General features: G+C 40.0%; 1 protein-coding gene across 1 annotated transcript in view; it reads right to left on the bottom strand.

Annotated features, from left to right (window-relative positions):
• Positions 1 to 239: 239 nt before the first annotated feature.
• MAP3K2 (mitogen-activated protein kinase kinase kinase 2) overlaps positions 240 to 18,985 on the bottom strand; it is a gene marked incomplete at its 3' end in the record, with an annotated part of 42,045 nt that continues 23,299 nt past the window's right edge. Inside the window, exons 10-15 of the mRNA XM_080689081.1 lie at positions 15,601 to 15,807; positions 12,228 to 12,376; positions 11,717 to 11,848; positions 8,986 to 9,115; positions 3,718 to 3,895; positions 240 to 465 (exon numbers count right to left, since the gene is read on the bottom strand). Of these exons, the coding sequence (XP_080545207.1) occupies positions 240 to 465; positions 3,718 to 3,895; positions 8,986 to 9,115; positions 11,717 to 11,848; positions 12,228 to 12,376; positions 15,601 to 15,807 (1,022 nt within the window). The remainder of the gene's footprint in view (positions 466 to 3,717; positions 3,896 to 8,985; positions 9,116 to 11,716; positions 11,849 to 12,227; positions 12,377 to 15,600; positions 15,808 to 18,985) is intronic.

The following is an 18,985-nucleotide window of genomic DNA, read 5'->3' as shown; positions in this document are numbered from 1 at the left end:
TTATAAAAATTAAAAAGAAATACTTTCAAGTTCTTGTAAGGGAAAAAAAGGTTAAATATAAAAAATTTAGGTCACTATTATTATTAAACAAATTTAACCAAGAATCAAGAGAAATATTTTTCCCTCTTGTCTTTTTTCTCCCCCATCTCTCTTTCTTATAAAAAAAGAAAAGTGCAGTCAGAGAGTAGGTGAACGCACAGGCGGGAGCAGGGTGGAGGCACAGGAGAGGTTACTGGCTGCTAGTGATAATGCACAAACATGTGCCTCAAGAGTTCATCAGCTGAAGGTCTCAGTTTGGCCTCTACAAAAATCCTTTTGAGGAAGTCTCGGGTATACTCTGAGACGTGAGGTGGCAACTTTGGGTTTGTTGGCTGAGTGGCAATCTTAAAGATGGCAGCCATTGCTTCAAATTCAGCCCAAGGAGGCTTTTCGGTTAGCATTTCTACAACAGTACATGCTACACTCCTGAAAGGAAATAAAAAGAAATACATTACACAGAATAATATCAGGAGAGAAAGCTGATTAGACAGAAAACGAGAAACAAGTGAAATCTACATATATTTAAATATGACTTGATTTCAACCTCAGAGATTCATTAAAAGGTTCTACTTACATAAATTAATTACCACAATTTAAATATAAAAATTTAAAGTATAATTATCACTTAACTTATATAGTTACTCAAAGAACATTATTCACTTTGGTAACTATTTTATATAATTTTCTAACCTGACTTTAAATAAATAAATAAATATATATATGTGTGTGTGTGTGTGTGTGTGTGTGTGTGTGTGTGTGTGTGTGTTTTCATACATACATACATTTTTTTTATATTTTTGTGGTACTGGGGATTAAACCTAGGAGTATTCTATCTCTGAGCTACACCTCTAGTCCTATTTTATTCTTTATTTTGAAACAGGATCTCACTAAATTGCAGAGGTCCTCATTAGTCGCTGAGGCTGGCTGCGAACCTGTGATCCTACTGTCTCAGCCTCCCAAGTATATGCATGTGCCACCAAGCCTGGCTAAAAATAATTGTCTTCATGTTACAAAGTATACAAGCATAAGAAAGTGTCTGCCTTCAGGTACCTAAAATAAGTATTTATGAAGACTTTTTCTGGGTGGGAAGTTTGAATGAGCATTTTATGTTCTAATTAAAAATTATTAAGCAATTTAAGATTAAATGAATTTTTAAAACAATAAAAATAATTACTTTTCAACTTGTCCAGGGAAATAAGACAGTTATTAGATACGAAGATTTGAAGCTATACATGGTGGCACATGCCTATAATCCCAGTACTTAGGAGGCTAAGACTGAAGGATTGCAGGTTCACAGCCAGCCTAAGGCTCTCCACAACTTAGCACGACCCTATTTCAAAATAAAAATAAAGTCAAGAGTGGTGGTGCATGCTTGTAATCCTAGTACTTGGGAGACTGAGACAGGAGAATCACAGGTTCACAGCCAGCCTCAGCAACTTTTGAGGTCCTCTGCAATTTCGTGAGATCCTGTTTCAAAATAAAGAATACAAAAGGCCAATAGAAACATGAAAAGATGTTCTACATCATTGGCCATCAGGGAGATGCAAATCAAAACTACACTGAGATTCCATCTAACCCCAGTCAGAGTGGCAAGTATAAAGAAATCAAACAACAACAAATGCTGGCGAGGATGTGGGGAAAGAGGAACTCTTTTACACTGTTGGTGGGAGTGCAAACTAGTTCAGCCACTATGGAGATCTGTGTGGAGATTCCTAAGAAAGGTGGGAATAGATCCACCATACGATCCAGCTCTACCACTCCTGGGTATTTTTCCAAAAGGGTTGAATCCAGAGAACTATAGCAACATATGCATACCTATGTTCATAGCAGCACAATTTATAATAGCCAAAATATGGAACCAACCCAGGTCTCCATCAACAGATGAATAGATTGCAAAACTCTGGGAAATACACACAATGGAATTCTACGCAGCCATAAAGAACAAAATAATATCATTTGCAAGAAGATGGAAAGTCCTGGAGAGCATTATGTTAAGTGAGATCAGCCAAGCACAGAAGGAGAAGGTACCTATGTTCCCTCTAAAATGCCCAAACTAGGAAACATAGAGGATACCAGTGGGACTCCAGGTAATGGAGAAAAAATACCAGCAAAGCTTGAATGGAAAGATAGGAGAGGAGGAAGATTGAACTTGAATAATGAGGGTCTACATCTGAATATGTGTAAAATTATGAATATGGCATGGTTACCCTGGACAATCATTGGTGGGAGGGGGAAAGGGAAAACAGGGGCCGAGGTGGGGGGGCACCAAGTATAGTTTAAATGTATAACATTTATGTTCAAAAATAAATAAATAAATAAATAAATAAATAAATAAATAAATAAGAGGCAAAAAAAAGTATTATTCTGAAAAAAAAAAAAAGAAAGAATAAAATCAGCCAGGCTAAGTGGCACAGGTTTGTAATCTCACTTGGGAGGCTGAGACAGGAGAATGGCAGATTCGTATAGCCAGTTTCAGCTACATGAGGCTCTCAGCAATTTAGTGAGACCCTGTTTCCAAAAGTTACAAAATAGGGCTGGGGGTTAGCTCGGAGATAGAATACCCCTTGGTTCCATCTCCAGTTCCACAAAAGAAAAAAAAAATCAGGCTGAGGGTGTAGCTCAGAGATTGTAGAATACAATACCCCTGAGTTCAAGTCCCAGTACCACATATAATAAATAAATTAATTTAATTAAATAGTAACCCAGGCATGGTGGTGCATGCTTATAATCCAAGTACTTAGGAGGCTGTGACATGAGGATCAGAGGTTCAGAGCCAGCCTTAGCTACTTAGTGAGGTCCTCTACAACTTAGTGAGATCCTATTTCAAAAATAAAGAATAGCCGGGCATGGTGGCATACACTTGTTATCCCAGCATTTGGGAGGATCGCGGTTCACAGACAGCTTCAGCTACTTAGTGAGTCTCTTTGCAACTCAGTGAGACCCTGTTTAAAAATAAAGAATAAAAAATAGGGCTGGGGGTGTCGGTTGGAGGTAGAATGCCCCTGGGTTCCATCCCCAGTACTAAAAAAAGAGGAAGGGGAGAGGCAAAGAGGGGAGGAGAGAGAGGAGAGGAGAGGGGAGAAGAGAGGGGAGAGGGGAGAGGGAGGAGAGGGAGGAGAGGGAGGGGGGGAGAGAGAGAGAGAGGGAGGGAGGGAGGGAGGGAGGGAGGGAGGGAGGGAGGGAGAGGGAAAGGGAAATAGGGCTGGGATTGAGATTCAAAGGTAGAATGCCTCTGAGCTCAATCACAAGTACAAAAAAAAAAAAAACTGAAGAAGATAGGTTCAAGCACTCCAAATAGTCAATTATAAGCCTTAATAAGACATCATTAAGCCAGGCTTGGTGGCACATGCTTGTAATCCTAGCATTTGGGAGGCTGAGACAGGAGGATTGCTGTTCATGACAGCCTCAGCTACTTAGTGAGGCCCTTTGCAACTCAGAGAGACACTGTTTCAAAATAAAGAATAAAAAAATAGGGCTGGGGGTGTAGCTCAGAGGCAGAATGTTCCTAAGTTCCATCCCCAGTATCACACACAAAAAAGATATTGAATGGTGTTATCTGTTATAATTCATACATCCTATTTCAAAAGTTCGAAAATCATTTAATTCTGGCTAATTCCCATTCTGAGTAGAAATACCTAAATAGATACATTTTCAGGTATATCTCACAGGATAACCTACCAGATATCTGCTTTCCTGCCATAGCCTTCTCCACTGATGACTTCAGGGCTCATCCAGTATGGTGTGCCTGTGACAGACTTCATTCCTGTTCCCGAGAGACAGATGGTCTGAAGCCGTTTGCTGGCCCCAAAGTCTCCTAGCTTGACGTTGCCTGTTGAATCTCGCAGGATATTTGCACCTAAAAATAAGAATAAGCCTCATTTCGTTAATTTTACTGGCATTCTAGAATAGAGCACAAAAGAACAAGGGCAGAGAAATACTTAATGGATTCCTAAACCTGTCCCCCAACTGAGGCTGCTTTTCATCTTCAGAGCATAGTGCCAGTCACACAGAGCTCATAAGAATTTGCTGTGTGAACACTAAATTTTTAATCAGCAGTGTCTGTTTTAGGACCTAAGAAGGTGCTCCTACTAAAAAGCATAGGGTTGGGGACAGGCTACAAGTGAAGCTCAGCAAAGCACCAAGAAAACAGTAGCATGCTCATGGCCCCATTTCTCCATCATATAGAATAAAAAGCATGGTTGAAGATTATTTCCCTGAGAAGCCTGCTTCTCCTCAGGAACTTCCTAAGGGACCTTCAGAATCAAAAACTTCTCAGCCAGTTATGTTGGTTCACGCCTGCAATCCCAGTATCTGACAGGCTGGAAGATAACAGACATGAAGCTAGCTTCAGGAATTTAGTGAGGCTCTCAGCAACTCAGCAAGACCCTGTTTCCAAATAAAAAATAAAGTTGGCTGGGGGTGTAGCTCAGAGGTAGAATGCCTTTGGGTTCAATCCCCAGCACCCCCCTAAAAAAAAGTCTCTAGCACTTTCCCCTCATGGTACTTAAATATTAGTTACCCTGTTTTTGCTGTTTTGAGTGGAAATGGGGATTGTACCCAGGGGCTTTCTACCTCTGAGCTATACTCCTATCCCTATTTTATTTTTAAAATTTTCTTTTTCTGTGTGTGTGGTACTAAGGATGGAACCCAGGGGCCTTCGACCTCTGGGTCTCCCAGACCTATTTTTATATTTTATTTGGAAACAGGGTCTCACTAAATTTCTGAGGCTGGCTTCAAACCTATGTGAACCTTCTGTCTCAGCCTCCCAAGTACTGAAATTACAAGTGTGCACCACCTTGCCCAGCTATTTTTAAAATTTCAAACAGGGTCTTACTAAGTTGCTGAGGACCTTGCTAAGTTTGCTGGGGCTAGCTTCAAACTTGTGTTCCTCCTGTCTCCGCCTCCCAAGTACTGGGATTACAGGTATAAACCAACATGCCCAGCTGTTATATTGTACTTTAAAGTTTTTCTTAATATTAAATTTTGTCTTATATTAAAATTATATTTCTCAATTTCTATCTATCTATCTCTATATTTTTTTGGTACTGGGGATTGAACCCAGGGCATTCTATCTCTGAGCTACACCCCCAGCCCTATTTTTGGTTTTGGGTTTTTTTTTTTTGTGTGTGTGTGTGTGTGTGTGTGTGTGTGTGGTACTGGAGGTAGAACCCAGGGGCATTCTACCTCTGAGTTATACCCCCAGCCTTATTTTTTATTCTTTATTTTGAAACCAGATCTCACTGAGTGCAAAGGGCCTCACTAAGTAGTTGAGGCTGTCCGTGAATCCTCCTGTGTCAGTCTCCCAAATGCTGGAATTACAAGCTTGCAATATGCTCGGCTTCCTCCAGCTCTATTTTTTATTTTTTATTTTGAAACAGGGACTCTCTAAGTGGTAGAGACCTCACTAAGTAGCCGAGGCTGGCCAAAACCTGTGATCCTCCTGTCTAAGCCTCCAAGTAGTGGGATTACAGACAGACGCCACCACAGCCAGCTTCTATCTATATTTTAAATGTACTTTAATTAAGCTTTGAGGTTTTCATCCATTTTAATTTTTCATTAACTGTTATGAACTTCTTATTTTGGACAGTCTCTTTTTTATGTGTGTGTGTGTGGTAATGGGTATTGAACACAGGGGTATTCTACCTTGAGCTATACCTCCAGAGTCTCACGAGGTTGTTGAAAGTCTCACTTAAGTTGCTGAGACTGGTCTCAAACCTGCAATCTTTGTTTTGACCTCACAAGTACTGGGATTACAGGCACGCACTACCACACCTGGGCACTATCTTAGGTGATAGTAATAGCTGTTAATATTCAGTGTCTACATGAGTTGACAAATGATTGCAACACATACTATCCTATCATTCCTTCTTCATTTGTTAGCCAAAATACTTCTATAAAGCAAGTGTCTTTTCACCCACTATTTGGTCTTCAATGGTATAGTTTGTTAAACAAACAAACAGAAGCATATGCTTTTGAAATAACAAGTTGGTTCACTAGCAACAATGATCAACTCCCCCCGCCCCCAATATTGTAGACTAAGCCCTGGGATGCCCTACCACCTATACCCCTGTTCCTTTTTATTTTTTATTTTGAGACAGAGACTTGCTAAATTGCCATGGCTATCCTTGCAGTCCTCCTGCTTCAGCCTCATAAGTAGCTGGGATTACAGGTATGCACTACTATGCCCAGCTAATCAGTTCATTTTTGTCCTGGATTTTTTTTTTTTTCGGGTCTAGGGATGAAGTCCAGGAGCATTTGACCTGAGCTACACCCCCTGCCCTATTTTTTTTATTCTTTATTTTGAAACAGGGTCTCACTAAGTTGCAGAGGGCCTCACTAAATTGTGATCTTCCTGTTTTAGCCTCCTAAGTACTGGGATTATGCCCGGTTTATCTGCCCTATAATGTTTTTTTTTTTTTGGGGGGGGGTTGTGTGTGTGTGTGTGTGTGTGTGTGTGTGTGTGTGTGTGTGTGTGTGTTTTTATGGTGGTACTGGGGTTCCTGGAAGCCCTTCTACGTCCGGGCTACACTCCCAGACCTATTTTTTTATATTTTTATTTGGAAACAGGGTCTCTTAAGCCAGCAAGGCTGGCTCCGAACCAGCACAATCCTCCTGTCTCCGCCTCCCAAGCGTAGGGATTACAAGCGTGTGCCACCACACCCGGCTATATATATATATATTTTTTTTTATTTGGAAACAGGATCTCCTAAGCCAGCAAGCCTGGCTATGAACCTGAGTTCGATCCTCCTGTCTCCGCTTCCCAAGCACGGGGATTGTAAGTGTGCGCCACCACACCCAACAGAAAGAATCCTTAATAAAGTAATTTCTCTGAGTTCTTTATTTATCAGGGAACGGGGTGTGTGTGTGTGTGTGCATGCGTGTCTGGGGACTGAACCCAAGGGCATTCCACCTCCGAGTTATCAGGGAAGGGTGTGTGTGTGTGTGTGTGTGTGTGTGTGTGTGTGTGTCTGTCTGGGGATTGAACCCAAGGGCATTCCACCTCCAAGTTATACCCCCAGCCTTTTTAATTTATTTTCTGTTTTCAAACAGGGTCTTGTAGGTTGTTGAGAGTCTCATTGCTTTGTTGAGACTGTTCCCGAATCTGTAATACTCCTATCTTAACCCCCCAAGTACTGGGATTACAAGCGTGCGCCACCATGCTCAGTATGTTGATTGGGTTTTACACTTAACTCCTGAGGTCTTGCTAAAACTGAAAGAATATGGGGCACATCCTCATCCTCTCACATTCAACCTTGTTCTGGGTACATGTGATCTGCCTCAGGCATGCTGCAGATCTACTATATCACCAGAAACTGGTTAGGAACGTTCTCTTTGGCCTAAATATGGCCCAGAGTCAGAATGTGCCACACCACAGGGAGGAAGCAGAAAGCCAGCAAGACTAATGAAGACGGTAGTTATACACACATACTTACATTTACTAAACTAATATTTTTATTGCTTGACTGACTGATAAACTCAGTTTTTACAGACTCAGACCTCCAGGTATGCTTCACAGTATATTTTAAAGCAATCTCAAAATTTATGCAACCTTACCACTCACTTTTGTGGTTTAGACAACTTTAATTACATGTGATCTTTAAAAACAGCTGAGTTAGGTTTTTTGTTTGTTTGTTTGTTTAGGGTTTTTCTTTCAGTACTGTGAATTGAACCCAGAGGTATTCTACTTCCAAGCTACACCCCCAGCCCAATTATTTATTTATTTATTTATTTTTGCAGTACTGGGGATTAAACCCAGGGACATTCTACTTCTGAGCTAAACCCCCAGGACTATTTTTTATTCTTTATTTTGAAACAAGGGCTTGGCAGTGAACCACAATCCTCCTTTCTCCGCCTCCCAAGTACAAGGATTACAAGTGTGTGCTACCATGTCTAATAGCTAAGTTTTTTGTTGTTGTTGTTGTTGTTGTTGTTGTTGTTTTATTTAAAAAGCTATTTTAACTGAGTTGGGAGTTCATCAAAACTCAGTCTTGGGCTCTTTTTATCCCTATAAATGAGACATTTATTTATTTATTTATTTATTTTATTCTGGAACCCTTCTACCTCTGGGCTACACTCCCAGACCTATTTTATATTTTATTTGGAAACAGGGAACCTGCACAATCCTCCTGTCTCTGCCTCCCAAGTGCAGGGATTACAAGTGTGCGCCACCACGCCCAGCTAAATAAGCCATTTATAATGACATCCTTTTTCTTTCCTTTTTTTGGTGATACTGGGGATGAAACCCAGAAATCTTTTACTTCTAGGCTACATGCCCAGCCCTGTTTTATTTTTTATTTGGAAACAATCTCACTAAGTTGCAGAGGTCCTCGCTACGTTCCTGAGGCTGGCTTCAAACCTGTGATTCTCCTGTCTCAGCCTCCCAAATACTGGGATTACAGGCATGCAACACCATGCCCAGCTTTCCTTGACTTTAAACATGATCTCAACATCAAATACATCAATATATATAATTTTAAGTGCTTCCTAGGTACTAGGCACCATTCTAAGTAAATTATGCACATCAGCTCATTTAATCCTTATAAGAATTCTCATGTAAAAGAATCTGTGGCATAGAGAAATTAGGTGAACTGTCCACAGAGTCATAGAATCAGGGGAATTGAACCCAGGGCCTCACACATGCTAGGTGCAGGTTCCTAGTTTCCAAATAAAATATAAAATAGGTCAGGGAGTGTAGCCCAGGGCCTCATCCCCAGTCCTTGAATTCTACTGAGTCCATGAGCCTATACAATGGAGCTATTCATTTGTAGACCTAAATATCATGATGAATCTGAGGACAGTGACAAAGTCCATGAGAAACAGAACTGTGTCCCTGTGATATTTTAGAGGTGGATGATTAACTTAAATGTCACATGTCTTAGCCATGTCACTTGTTTCATTCACACAAAGAACTGTGTACTTAAAAGTAAAAGAAACCTCATTACTTACCTTTGATATCTCTATGGACAATCATATTACTGTGCAAATAATGGACACCCTCCAGAATCTGACGTGTATATTTCCTGGTCACATTCTCAGTAAGAGCTCCATATGCTTTTAATTGGTCCTTAATTGAACCCTATGATAAAAGAAAACAAAAACTATGGTTTGAATAAAAACTGTATTAAATATTTTCAAGAAAGTCCTAGAGTTCATGATTAGGAATTTAGAGTTGGAGAGGGCAGGAATTCTTAGTAAAGATATAACATGCCATGCAATGGAACATAAACGTCCTTTATGTTCCCTGACTATAAATGTGAGAGTAAGTGCCTAGCTGAGAGAAGCTATCAAAACTACATTTTCACTGATGTCCTTGTTGCTATGACTATGTTGGTTCCAACTGCCTCCTATTCCTTACAACCCTGTTTATAAAAATTCCACAGTACTTGCATCTTGCTATTTTTGCCCTAAATATGTTTTTGTTTTCCTAACTATCCATCTAAGAATATCCTACTTGAATTTTACTTATTTTGTTCTTACTCTGTTTTTAAAACTGTATTAATGCCAGGGATGATGGTGTACACTTGTAATCTCAGTACTTAGTAGGCTGAGACAAGACAGCCTCAGCAAGTAGTGAAACTATCATCAACCTACAGAGACACTATTTCAAAACTAAAATAGAGCTGGGGGTGTAGCTCAGAGATGAAATGCCCCTGAGTTAAGTCCCCAGTACCCAAAAAACAGAATAAAGTAAAACTGTGTTTATTGACTAATTTATTTCTCTGGAGAAAAAAGGGTTATGATTAGAAAATCACAACATGAAAGAATTTCAGTTTTTACTTCATTCAAATCCTAGTTAAAAACATGAGAAAATATCTTAAAGGGGGAATTTCAAATTTTAAATGTGCTTTTTAGGCCAGAATAAGGTGCTTCTTTCTGAGGATGTTGAAACAGTCTGAAGTAAGACATAGGCATTTAAATTTTGAGAAAGTTTTCCTAGCGATTCCAATGTTTAGGTCTGATTAATTATTATCATTTTAATAGCTGGTACTAAAGCTTCCCGGGGGGGAAATATATCCCAATATTTTTGCTTTTCCTTAAATGTTGGGAAACTATGTACTGTCTGTTTGGCCATTTTCTGTTTCCACTGTTCATGAGTGTTCGCTGCAGAGGAGCAGGATCTCCTGATGGGATGCAACAGAAAGTGCAGAGCTTCATCTGTGATGTTATCACATGAAAAAGAGTGAACTGTAGCTGGGTGTGGAAGCACACACCTGGAATCCTAGTGCTTGGGAGGCTGAGACAGGAGGACCACATGTTTAAGGACAACCTCAGTAATGTAAAGACTCTCAGTAACCTACTGAGACCCTGTTTGAAAACAAAAAATAAAAAGGGCTGGGGGTGTAGCTCAGAGGTAGAAAGTCCCGAGATTCAATCTCCAGTAACACACACACACACACACACACACACACACACACACACACACACACACACACGGAGTAAACTGAGATCTTGAGATCTAACTTATTCGAGTTTAGATCTAATTTAGAGTTTTATTCAAAATAAAAGAATAAAGGAACAAATTAAACAACATCCACAAGGGCACAATTAGAGAAACCCATGAGACTGGCCTGGTGAAAGAATAGGTATCCTGGTTTTATTATAAATCTACATGTAAAAATGAACTGCTGTAAGGCCAGGCGTGGTGGCGCACGCTTGTAATCCCAGCATTCGGGAGGCTGAGACCGGAGGATCGCGGTTCGCGGAAGCCTCAGCTACTTAGTGAGGCCCTCAGCAACTTAGTGAGACCCGGTTTCAAAATAAAAACTAAAAAATAGGGCAAGGGGTGTAGCTCGGAGGTCGAATGAATGCCCCTGGGTTCCATCCCCAGATCCGCAAAAAAAAAAAAAAAACTTCTGTAGATAACAGAGTTCAGAGACATTGCAACTAGATGTAATGTACAGTTCTAAACTGGAATCTATTTTTTGTGTGTGTGTGCATGTATAATACTGGGGATTGAACCCAGGGGCAGTCTACCTCTGAGCTATACCCCTAGTCCTATTTTATTCTTTGTTTTTATTTTGAAACAGAGTCTCATGAAGTTGCAAAGGATCCCAGGAAGTAGCTGAGTCTGGCCACAAATCTGCAATTCTCCTGCCTCAGCCTCCCATGTACTGGGATTGCTAGAGTACGCCACCGTACCAGACTAGAACCTGGTTTTGATAAATCAGCTACAGTGGACTTTAGAGAACTTAAGGATGTGATGATGGACTGCTATGATACCTGTAATCTACTTTGGACTATTTCAACATTAATGAATTTTTAAAAACAAAGATTTCCTGAAGGGGACAGAAAATATTACCCAGTTCTATATTAAAATGTTTCTAAAATATCCTCAACTAGGGTTAACATTTTATAGCCAAAGTTTTGCTTACTTTTCTCAACTAGGACTTTTAACTTTTAACTAGAGTACCTATTTTTAAAAAGATATATTAGAAGTTGGGTGTGATGGCGTAAGCTTGTAATCCCAGTACTTGGGAGGCTGAGACAGGAGGATCACAGGTTTGAAGCCAGCCTCAACAACTTAGTGAGGCTCTCTGCAACTTACTGAGATGCTGTTTCCAAGTAAGAAATAAAATCAGGCTGAGGGTTTAGGTCAGAGGTAGAATGCCTCTTGGTTCAATCGCAGTACCACAAAAAAAAAAAAAAAAAAAAAAAAATTAAAGTTATATTAGCTTACCCCTGGCATATATTCCATAAATATGGAAAGTGTTTTTTCCTGGGGATCCCTCAAACAGCCATAATACTGAACAATTCGCTCATGCAGCAAGTTTTTCAACAACTGAATTTCACACTCAAGTGCATTTACTTCCTGAAAGACAGAATTCACTGTTAAGTGTTTACAATACTATTTAGAAGCAAATAATTCTAGCTTCATAAGGACTATCATGGTGACTGCATGCTGAAATCTTTCCTTCCCAAGAAATAAACACTTAAAAATCTCTAACTAGAAATTTTTGTTAAGAGTCCCAGTAGTATGTTAAAGCAGCACTAAAAGTGGACTAGAAATATAACTTTACGTACTAAAAAGAAATATCCACAGTACAAACTAGATAATCATATCTAATCACTAGTTGTTTTGCAAATCATTTGTTAAGGAAAAACCATAAATTCTGCTGCATGTTATATTGCCTTTTTTAGTAAAAATGCTTTTTATAATGTGACAAAATAGTTTGTGCAGTGGCTTTTACCTTGCTGGTCTCAGGGCTATCAGGGTCAAACTGAACTTGCTTAACAGCCAATTCTCTTCCTGTATCAACATCGTAACAAAGGTACACCCTGCCAAAGGCTCCCTGGCCAAGCAGTTTGCCCAACCTCCAGTTGGTCGGAGCTCGAGGTGCTGAAAAAGAAAACTTTCTTAAAATGGAATAGTCAGATGGCACAAGAATGGTTAAGGACTTTTTGAGTGTGCTGTGTGTGTATATCCTTAATTGAACATGCTTGAATATAAGAGAAAATCATAACTAAACTCTCAATTGTCACTATCTTTCAAAATTTTTCTCTTTAGCCAGTCTTCTAAGAATTTTAAAGCCTAATGACATTCCTAACCATGACTCATTTTTTCCAATGAGATTTTTTCCCCAACTGCAAATGTGACAGCATCACTCAATCTAAGATGCAACTGATTATAAGATGCAACAATGCATCTAATCTTTACTGATGCAGTACCTGTAATGATTTTTTATGCTTCTGCTTGCCAGGTAGAAAGCTGGAAAGAGCATCATTCCCATCCTAACAACAAAAGAAACCCAGCGAAAGCACTGGCTCCCTCATGAAGGACACAGACTCCTATTAGCACCTAAGAAAAACTCATTTTTTGTGCCATTTTTAACAAGTGTAGGCTGGTCTGAGAGTGCTGAGCCTCAGGAGATCCTGATATAAGGTGGGTTCACCTCTAGTCTTTTTTTGGACCTTCTCTGTGAATTCATAGGAGACCAGAGAAAGCTTCCTTGGCAGTAGAGGCCCAGAGAAGGGAAGGACCCACTGTTGTGGGAAAGGTAGAAAGCCTCTTCCACACCCTTCTCCTCTAAGAAATAAGAGCTTTAAGGTAGGTATAGTGGGCATGCTAGTAATCCCAGTACTTGGGAGGCTGAGACAGCCTCATCAAGTAGGGAGTCTCTCATCAACCTAGCAAGACACTGTTTCAAAATAAAAATAAAAAATAGAAGCTGAGCATGGTGGCACACACTTGTAATTTCAGTACTTGGAAGACTGAGACAGGAGTATTGCAACTTGCAGCCAGCCTCAGCTGCTTAGTGAGCCCCTCCACAACTTAGTGAGATCTTATTTCAAAATAAAGAATAAAAAATAGGGCTGGGAGTGTAGCTCAGAGGTAAAATGCCCCTGGGCTCAATCCCCAGTACCGCAAAAATAAATAAATAAATAAATAAATAAATAAATAAATAAATAAATAAATAAATAAATAAATAAGTAAAGCTATGAGTATAGCTCAGAGGTAGCATGTCTCCGAGTTCAATTTCCAGAAGGAAAAAAAAAAAAAGCTTTAAACTGAGGAAAAGGGAGCAAACCCTGTCACCTAGAAAGGGATAGAGGAACCAACTGTGGCTCTGACCATTAGAGTCCTCCTCTGAAAGATGGGCAGAATCAGTGGAGAAGCCCATCTCTGAAAACCAGAGAAACAGAACCTACCCAAGACTGAAGCTGGACAGAGCAGCAGAGACCCCTCCAGAAGACAATGGAGATATAGCCTTAAAGTGATAAAATTAAAAAAAAAAACTATACCCACAATCCTACACAAAGAAAAAATAAAGCCTTTGAAAATGAAGGAAAAGCTGGGCACCCATCTGTAATCTCAGTACTTGGGAGACCGAACAGAAGGACTGCAAGTTCAAGGACAGCCTTGCCCAGGCTGGTCTCAAACTTGCAATTCTCCACTCTCAGCCTTCCTAGTAGCTGGGATTACTAGTGCGCCCCACCATACCTAGCTAATACCTTTTTTTTTGGTATTGGAGATTGAATCTAGGGACATTCTTTCTCCATACTACACCCCCAGCCCTATGTTACTGTTTATCTTGAAATATGCTCTTGCTAAGTTGCTGAGGCTGGCCTCAAACCTGTGATCCTTTTGTTTCAGCTTCACAAGTACTGGGATTACAGGTGTGTGCCACCAGGCCAGCTTTAAATGTAATTGTTCAGTGAAGAAAATCTGATACTTGACTCAATCCTGGATCTATATAAAGAATTATAGAAATAAACTAAATGTTTATTAAAATATATAAAAGGTTTTCTCTTACTTTTGATCACTTGAAAAGGTATCTGTCTAAAGCAAAAACAATAAGCAATGCAGTATGAAGTTATTATAGATGTATAAGTAAAAAGTAAGACAACACTAGGATAATAGAGAGGAACTCAGAGTATACAAATTTTACTGCAATAAATATCTTCAAGCATGAATCTCTGGATAAATAGTTCACACGAGAAGGTCCAAATACTCTGCCTTCTGGCCTTATTTGCCACTGCAGTCCATTCCCACTAGGATATCCCCCATGTTGGCAAAATCACCTACTCATTTTCAAAACATACCATGACCACCTGGACGTTATACCTCCTTAACTAGTGAATTTCTACTAATGTTTAAGATCTAGACTAAATGCTATACTATGATTATTTTTCCATGTACCACTCTCATTAGACTACATCTGAAACATTACATTTAAAATCCCAAGTAGCATAGGTAGAATGGGATAGATGAAAAAATGACTAGTTGGTATAAATTTCCTAACAAAAGTGAAGGACAAGCCAGGTGAGGTGGTGCATGCTTGTAGTCCCAGTACTTGGTAGGCTGAGACAGAAGGATCGTGGTTTGTGGACAGCCTCAACTACTTAGTGAGGCCCTCCACAATTCAGTGAGACTCTGTTTCAAAATAAAGAATAAAAAATAGGGCTGGGGGTGTAGCTCAGAGGTAGAATGTCTCTGGGTTCAATCCTACTACTGCAAAAAAAAAAAAAAAAAAAAGTGAAGAGCAAAATTATCTGAAGTAATTAGCAATAATATGGGGCTGGAACCCAGGGGCATTTGACCTCTGAGCTACACCCCTGCCCTATATTTCATTCTTTATTTTGAAACAGGGTCTCACTAAGTTGTGGAAGGCCTCACTAAGTAGCTGAGGCTGTCCGCGAACTGCAATCCTCCGGTCTCAGCCTCCCAAATGCTGGGATTACAAGCATGTGCCACCACACCTGGCAGCAATAATATTCTTAAACATGACATTCTGGCCATCTTTAGAAACACCATTATCACTTTTTTGTTTGTTTTGCTTTGTGATACTGGGGACTGAACCCTGGGGCCTTCTACCTCTGAGTTATATCTCTAGCCCTTTGTTTTGTTTTTTAACCCAATCTCAGTTGCGCTTGGTTACTGAGAGGCTCACAAAGGTGTTAAGGCTGTCTCCCAAGCCTACAATCAAGGCCTCCCAAGACCTATCTCAGCTTCCCAAGTACTGGGAGTACAGTATGTTAGTATCTGGCTTCACTGGGCATTTATTCCTTTTAATATTATAAAATTCTGTTATACATTTCACTATGACAATTTCTATTACTTACAACGGCTGGGTGGGCTGATGTCCATGACAGTCAGAGTAGGATTGTCTATGTCACTTCCCCTTCTTCTTATTCGACTGTCATCATACTCTGGTGTAAAGATGCTGCTTCCACTACTAGTGCTTAAGGAGTGATCAGTAGGACTGAAACTCACAGGAGACCGAAAATTGGTCCCCTGGGTCCTTCTAGCTCTTGGAAAAGTTTTACGACCTACAAAATAAAAATAGAATTAATTTACTCTTTTCATTTATATGCTATACTTTAAAAAAAAATCTTTAAAATTTGTAATGCAGGGAACAGAAATCTGTGACTAGGACAAGAAACTTAAATGGCAATGATTTTAGGGGAGGAAAACTAGGATCTGAACAAAAACTCAAATAGACTTTTATGGGAAATGCACATATATGCAGACAAACATGGTAGGTACAAAATAGAAATCCTTCCCTTTTGAATAAAAAACACTTTATGCCAGGTGTGGTGTCACATGCTTATAATTCCAGGACTTGGAAGGCAGAGACAGAAGGTTGCAGGTTCAAGGCCAGCCTTAGCAAGTAGTGAGATTCCCATTAACCTAGTAAGTGCTGTTTCAAAATAAAAGTAAAATTGAAGTGGGTGTAGCTCAGAGTTACAGTACCCCTGGGTTCAACCCCCAGTGCACACACACAAAAAAATTTAAATAATAAAAAGCACTTATTTTCACTTTCAATGATCCCCCCCTCCCGTGGCACTGAAGATTGAGCCCTGAGATATTCTACCTCCAAAATCAATGCTTAGCCCAATTTTTTTTTAATTTTCAAACAGGGTCTCGCTAGGTTGATGAGAGTCTCACTACTTACTGAGGCTGTCCTCAAATGTGTGATCCTCCTGTCTAAACCTAAGTAAAGAGATTACAAACATGCACCACCACACCCAACTTTAATAATGACTTTATAAGACAAAACAAGCTGGGTGTGGTGCCACACACTTATAATCTCAGTACTTGGGAGGCTGAGTCAAGAGGATCACAAGTTCACAGCCAGCCTCAGGTACTTAGTGAGGCCCTCTGTGAGTTAGTGAGATCTTGTTTCAAAAATTAAGCCGGGTGTGGTGGCACATGCTTGTAATCTCAACATTTGGGAGGCTGAGACAGGAGGAACATGGTTCACAGTCAGCCTCAGATACGTAGTAAGGACCTTTGCAACTCAATGAGACCTTGTTCAAAATAAAGAATAAAAAATAGGGCTGGGGTTGTAGCTCAGAGGTAGAGTGCCCCTGGGTTCCATCCCCAGTACCCCCACACACACAAGATACACACACACACACACACACACACACACACACACACACAAGTCAGGTGGCACATGGTTGTGATCCCAGTACTTGAGAGGCTGAGACAGAAATATCATAAGTACACAAGAATTTCATCAAGTAGTGAGATTCTCATCAACCTAGATATCCTATTTCAAAATAAAAATAGTATAGGGCTAGGAATATAGCTCAGAGGTAGAATGTCCCTGGGTTCAACCCCCAGTACCACATACCAAAAAATTATGTGTGTTTGTATGTATGTATATATATGTATATGTCTGTATGTATATATGTATATATTTTGTATATGTACATATACATATACATATGTATATATATTTGACAAGCCAGGTATAATAGCACACATCTATAATCCCAGTTCTTGGAAGGCTGAGACAAGATTGCAGGTTGGAACCCAGTCCTGCCTCAGCAACTTAGCAAGACCCTATTTCAAAATAAAAAATAAGAACAAGGACTGATCTAGCTCAGAGGCAGAATGTCCCTGGATTTAATCCCCATTACTAAACAAAACAAAAAATAGATAATTTACACCTAGCATTTTTTCCCTAAAGAGACAATGCAAGTATATATTTCATCATCAAGGAGTAATTTTCTAATTAAAATAACTTATTTTATTATTTACTTATTATTTTTGGTGCTAGAGATTGAATCCAGGAGCATTCTACCTCCAAGCTATACCCCCAGCCCTACTTTATTCTTTATTTTAAAACAGGATCGGCCGGCCGTGGTAGCACACGCTTGTAATCCACACGCTTGGGAGGCGGAGTCAGGAGGATCGCGCAGGTTTGAAGCCAGCCGCGCTGGCGTAAGAGACCCTGTTTCAAAAATATAAAATAGGTCTGGGAGTGTAACCCGGAGGTAGAAGGGTTTCCAGGAACCCCAGTACCACTAAAAAAAAAAAAACAAAAAACAGGATCTCACTAAGTTTCAGAGGGCCTTACAAATTGCTGAGGCTGGCTTTGAAACTAGGATCCTCCTGTATCAGCCTCCCGACTACTGGAATTACAAGTGTGTGACACCATACCCAGCTTGTTTTATTACTTTATTTTTTATTATTATTATTTTCTGTGTATGTGTGTGGTACTGTGATTGAAAGCCAGGGGCACTGTATCTCTAAGATTCAACCCCAGGCCAATTTTTTACTTTTTATTTTGAAACAGGGTCTCACTATGTTTCAAAGGGCCTCACAAGTTGCTGAGGCTGACTGCAAACCTGCGATCCTCCTGTCTCAGCCTTCCAAGTACTGGGATTATAAGTGTGCGCCACAACACCCAGCTTAGCTTCAAATCATTTTAAGTTACTTCTTTTAAGGGAAAGATGAGGTAAGTGGAAATATCGCTAAAATATTAGTTTTAGTTATGACCCAATTTCTTCAATAAAGTTTTCTTTTTAACCAGAAAACTATCTGATTCAAGAACAAATTTATTTCTAAGGTAGTACACAAGTAAGAGATCTTTTCAATTTGTATGTGTTTTTATTGGGGTGGTTTTTGTGTGTGTGGTACTAGGGATTGAGCCCAGGGACGTTCTACCTCCAAGCTACATTCCCAGCCCTATTTTAATGTTGAAACAGGGTCTCACTAGATTGATGACAGTCTCACTACTTCCTGAGGCTGTCCTCAAACCTGGGATCCTCCTGTATTAGCCTCACAAGTACTGGGATTACAAGCCTTTACAACCACAACCAGCTGGGTTTGTATTTTGTTTTATTTTGTCTTTTCCTTTTGGTACTAGGATTGAAGACAGGGCCATTTTACCACTGAGCTACACCCTAGTCCTTATTCCAGCACATCCAGCTCGTTCGTTCGTTCCTTCCTTCCTTCCTTCCTTCCTTCCTTCCTTCCTTCCTTTACTTTTTGTGGTACTGGGGGTAGAACTCAGGGGCTTTATACCTCTGGGCTACACTCCCAGACTTATTTTATGTTTTATTTGGAAATAGGGTCTCACTAAGTTGCTGAGAGCCTCACTAAGTAGCTAAGGCTAGCTTCGAATCTGCGGGATCCTCCAGTCTCAGCCTCCCAAGTACTGGGATTACAAACTGCACCACCACGCCCGCTCTTTTTTCTTTTTGAAAATAGGGT

Source organism: Muscardinus avellanarius (genome assembly GCF_963383645.1).
Source record: "Muscardinus avellanarius genome assembly, chromosome: 2".
Classification (NCBI taxonomy): domain Eukaryota; kingdom Metazoa; phylum Chordata; class Mammalia; order Rodentia; family Gliridae; genus Muscardinus; species Muscardinus avellanarius.
The sequence above is the reverse complement of the archived record's forward strand: the minus strand, read 5'-3'. Positions and strand labels throughout refer to the sequence as shown.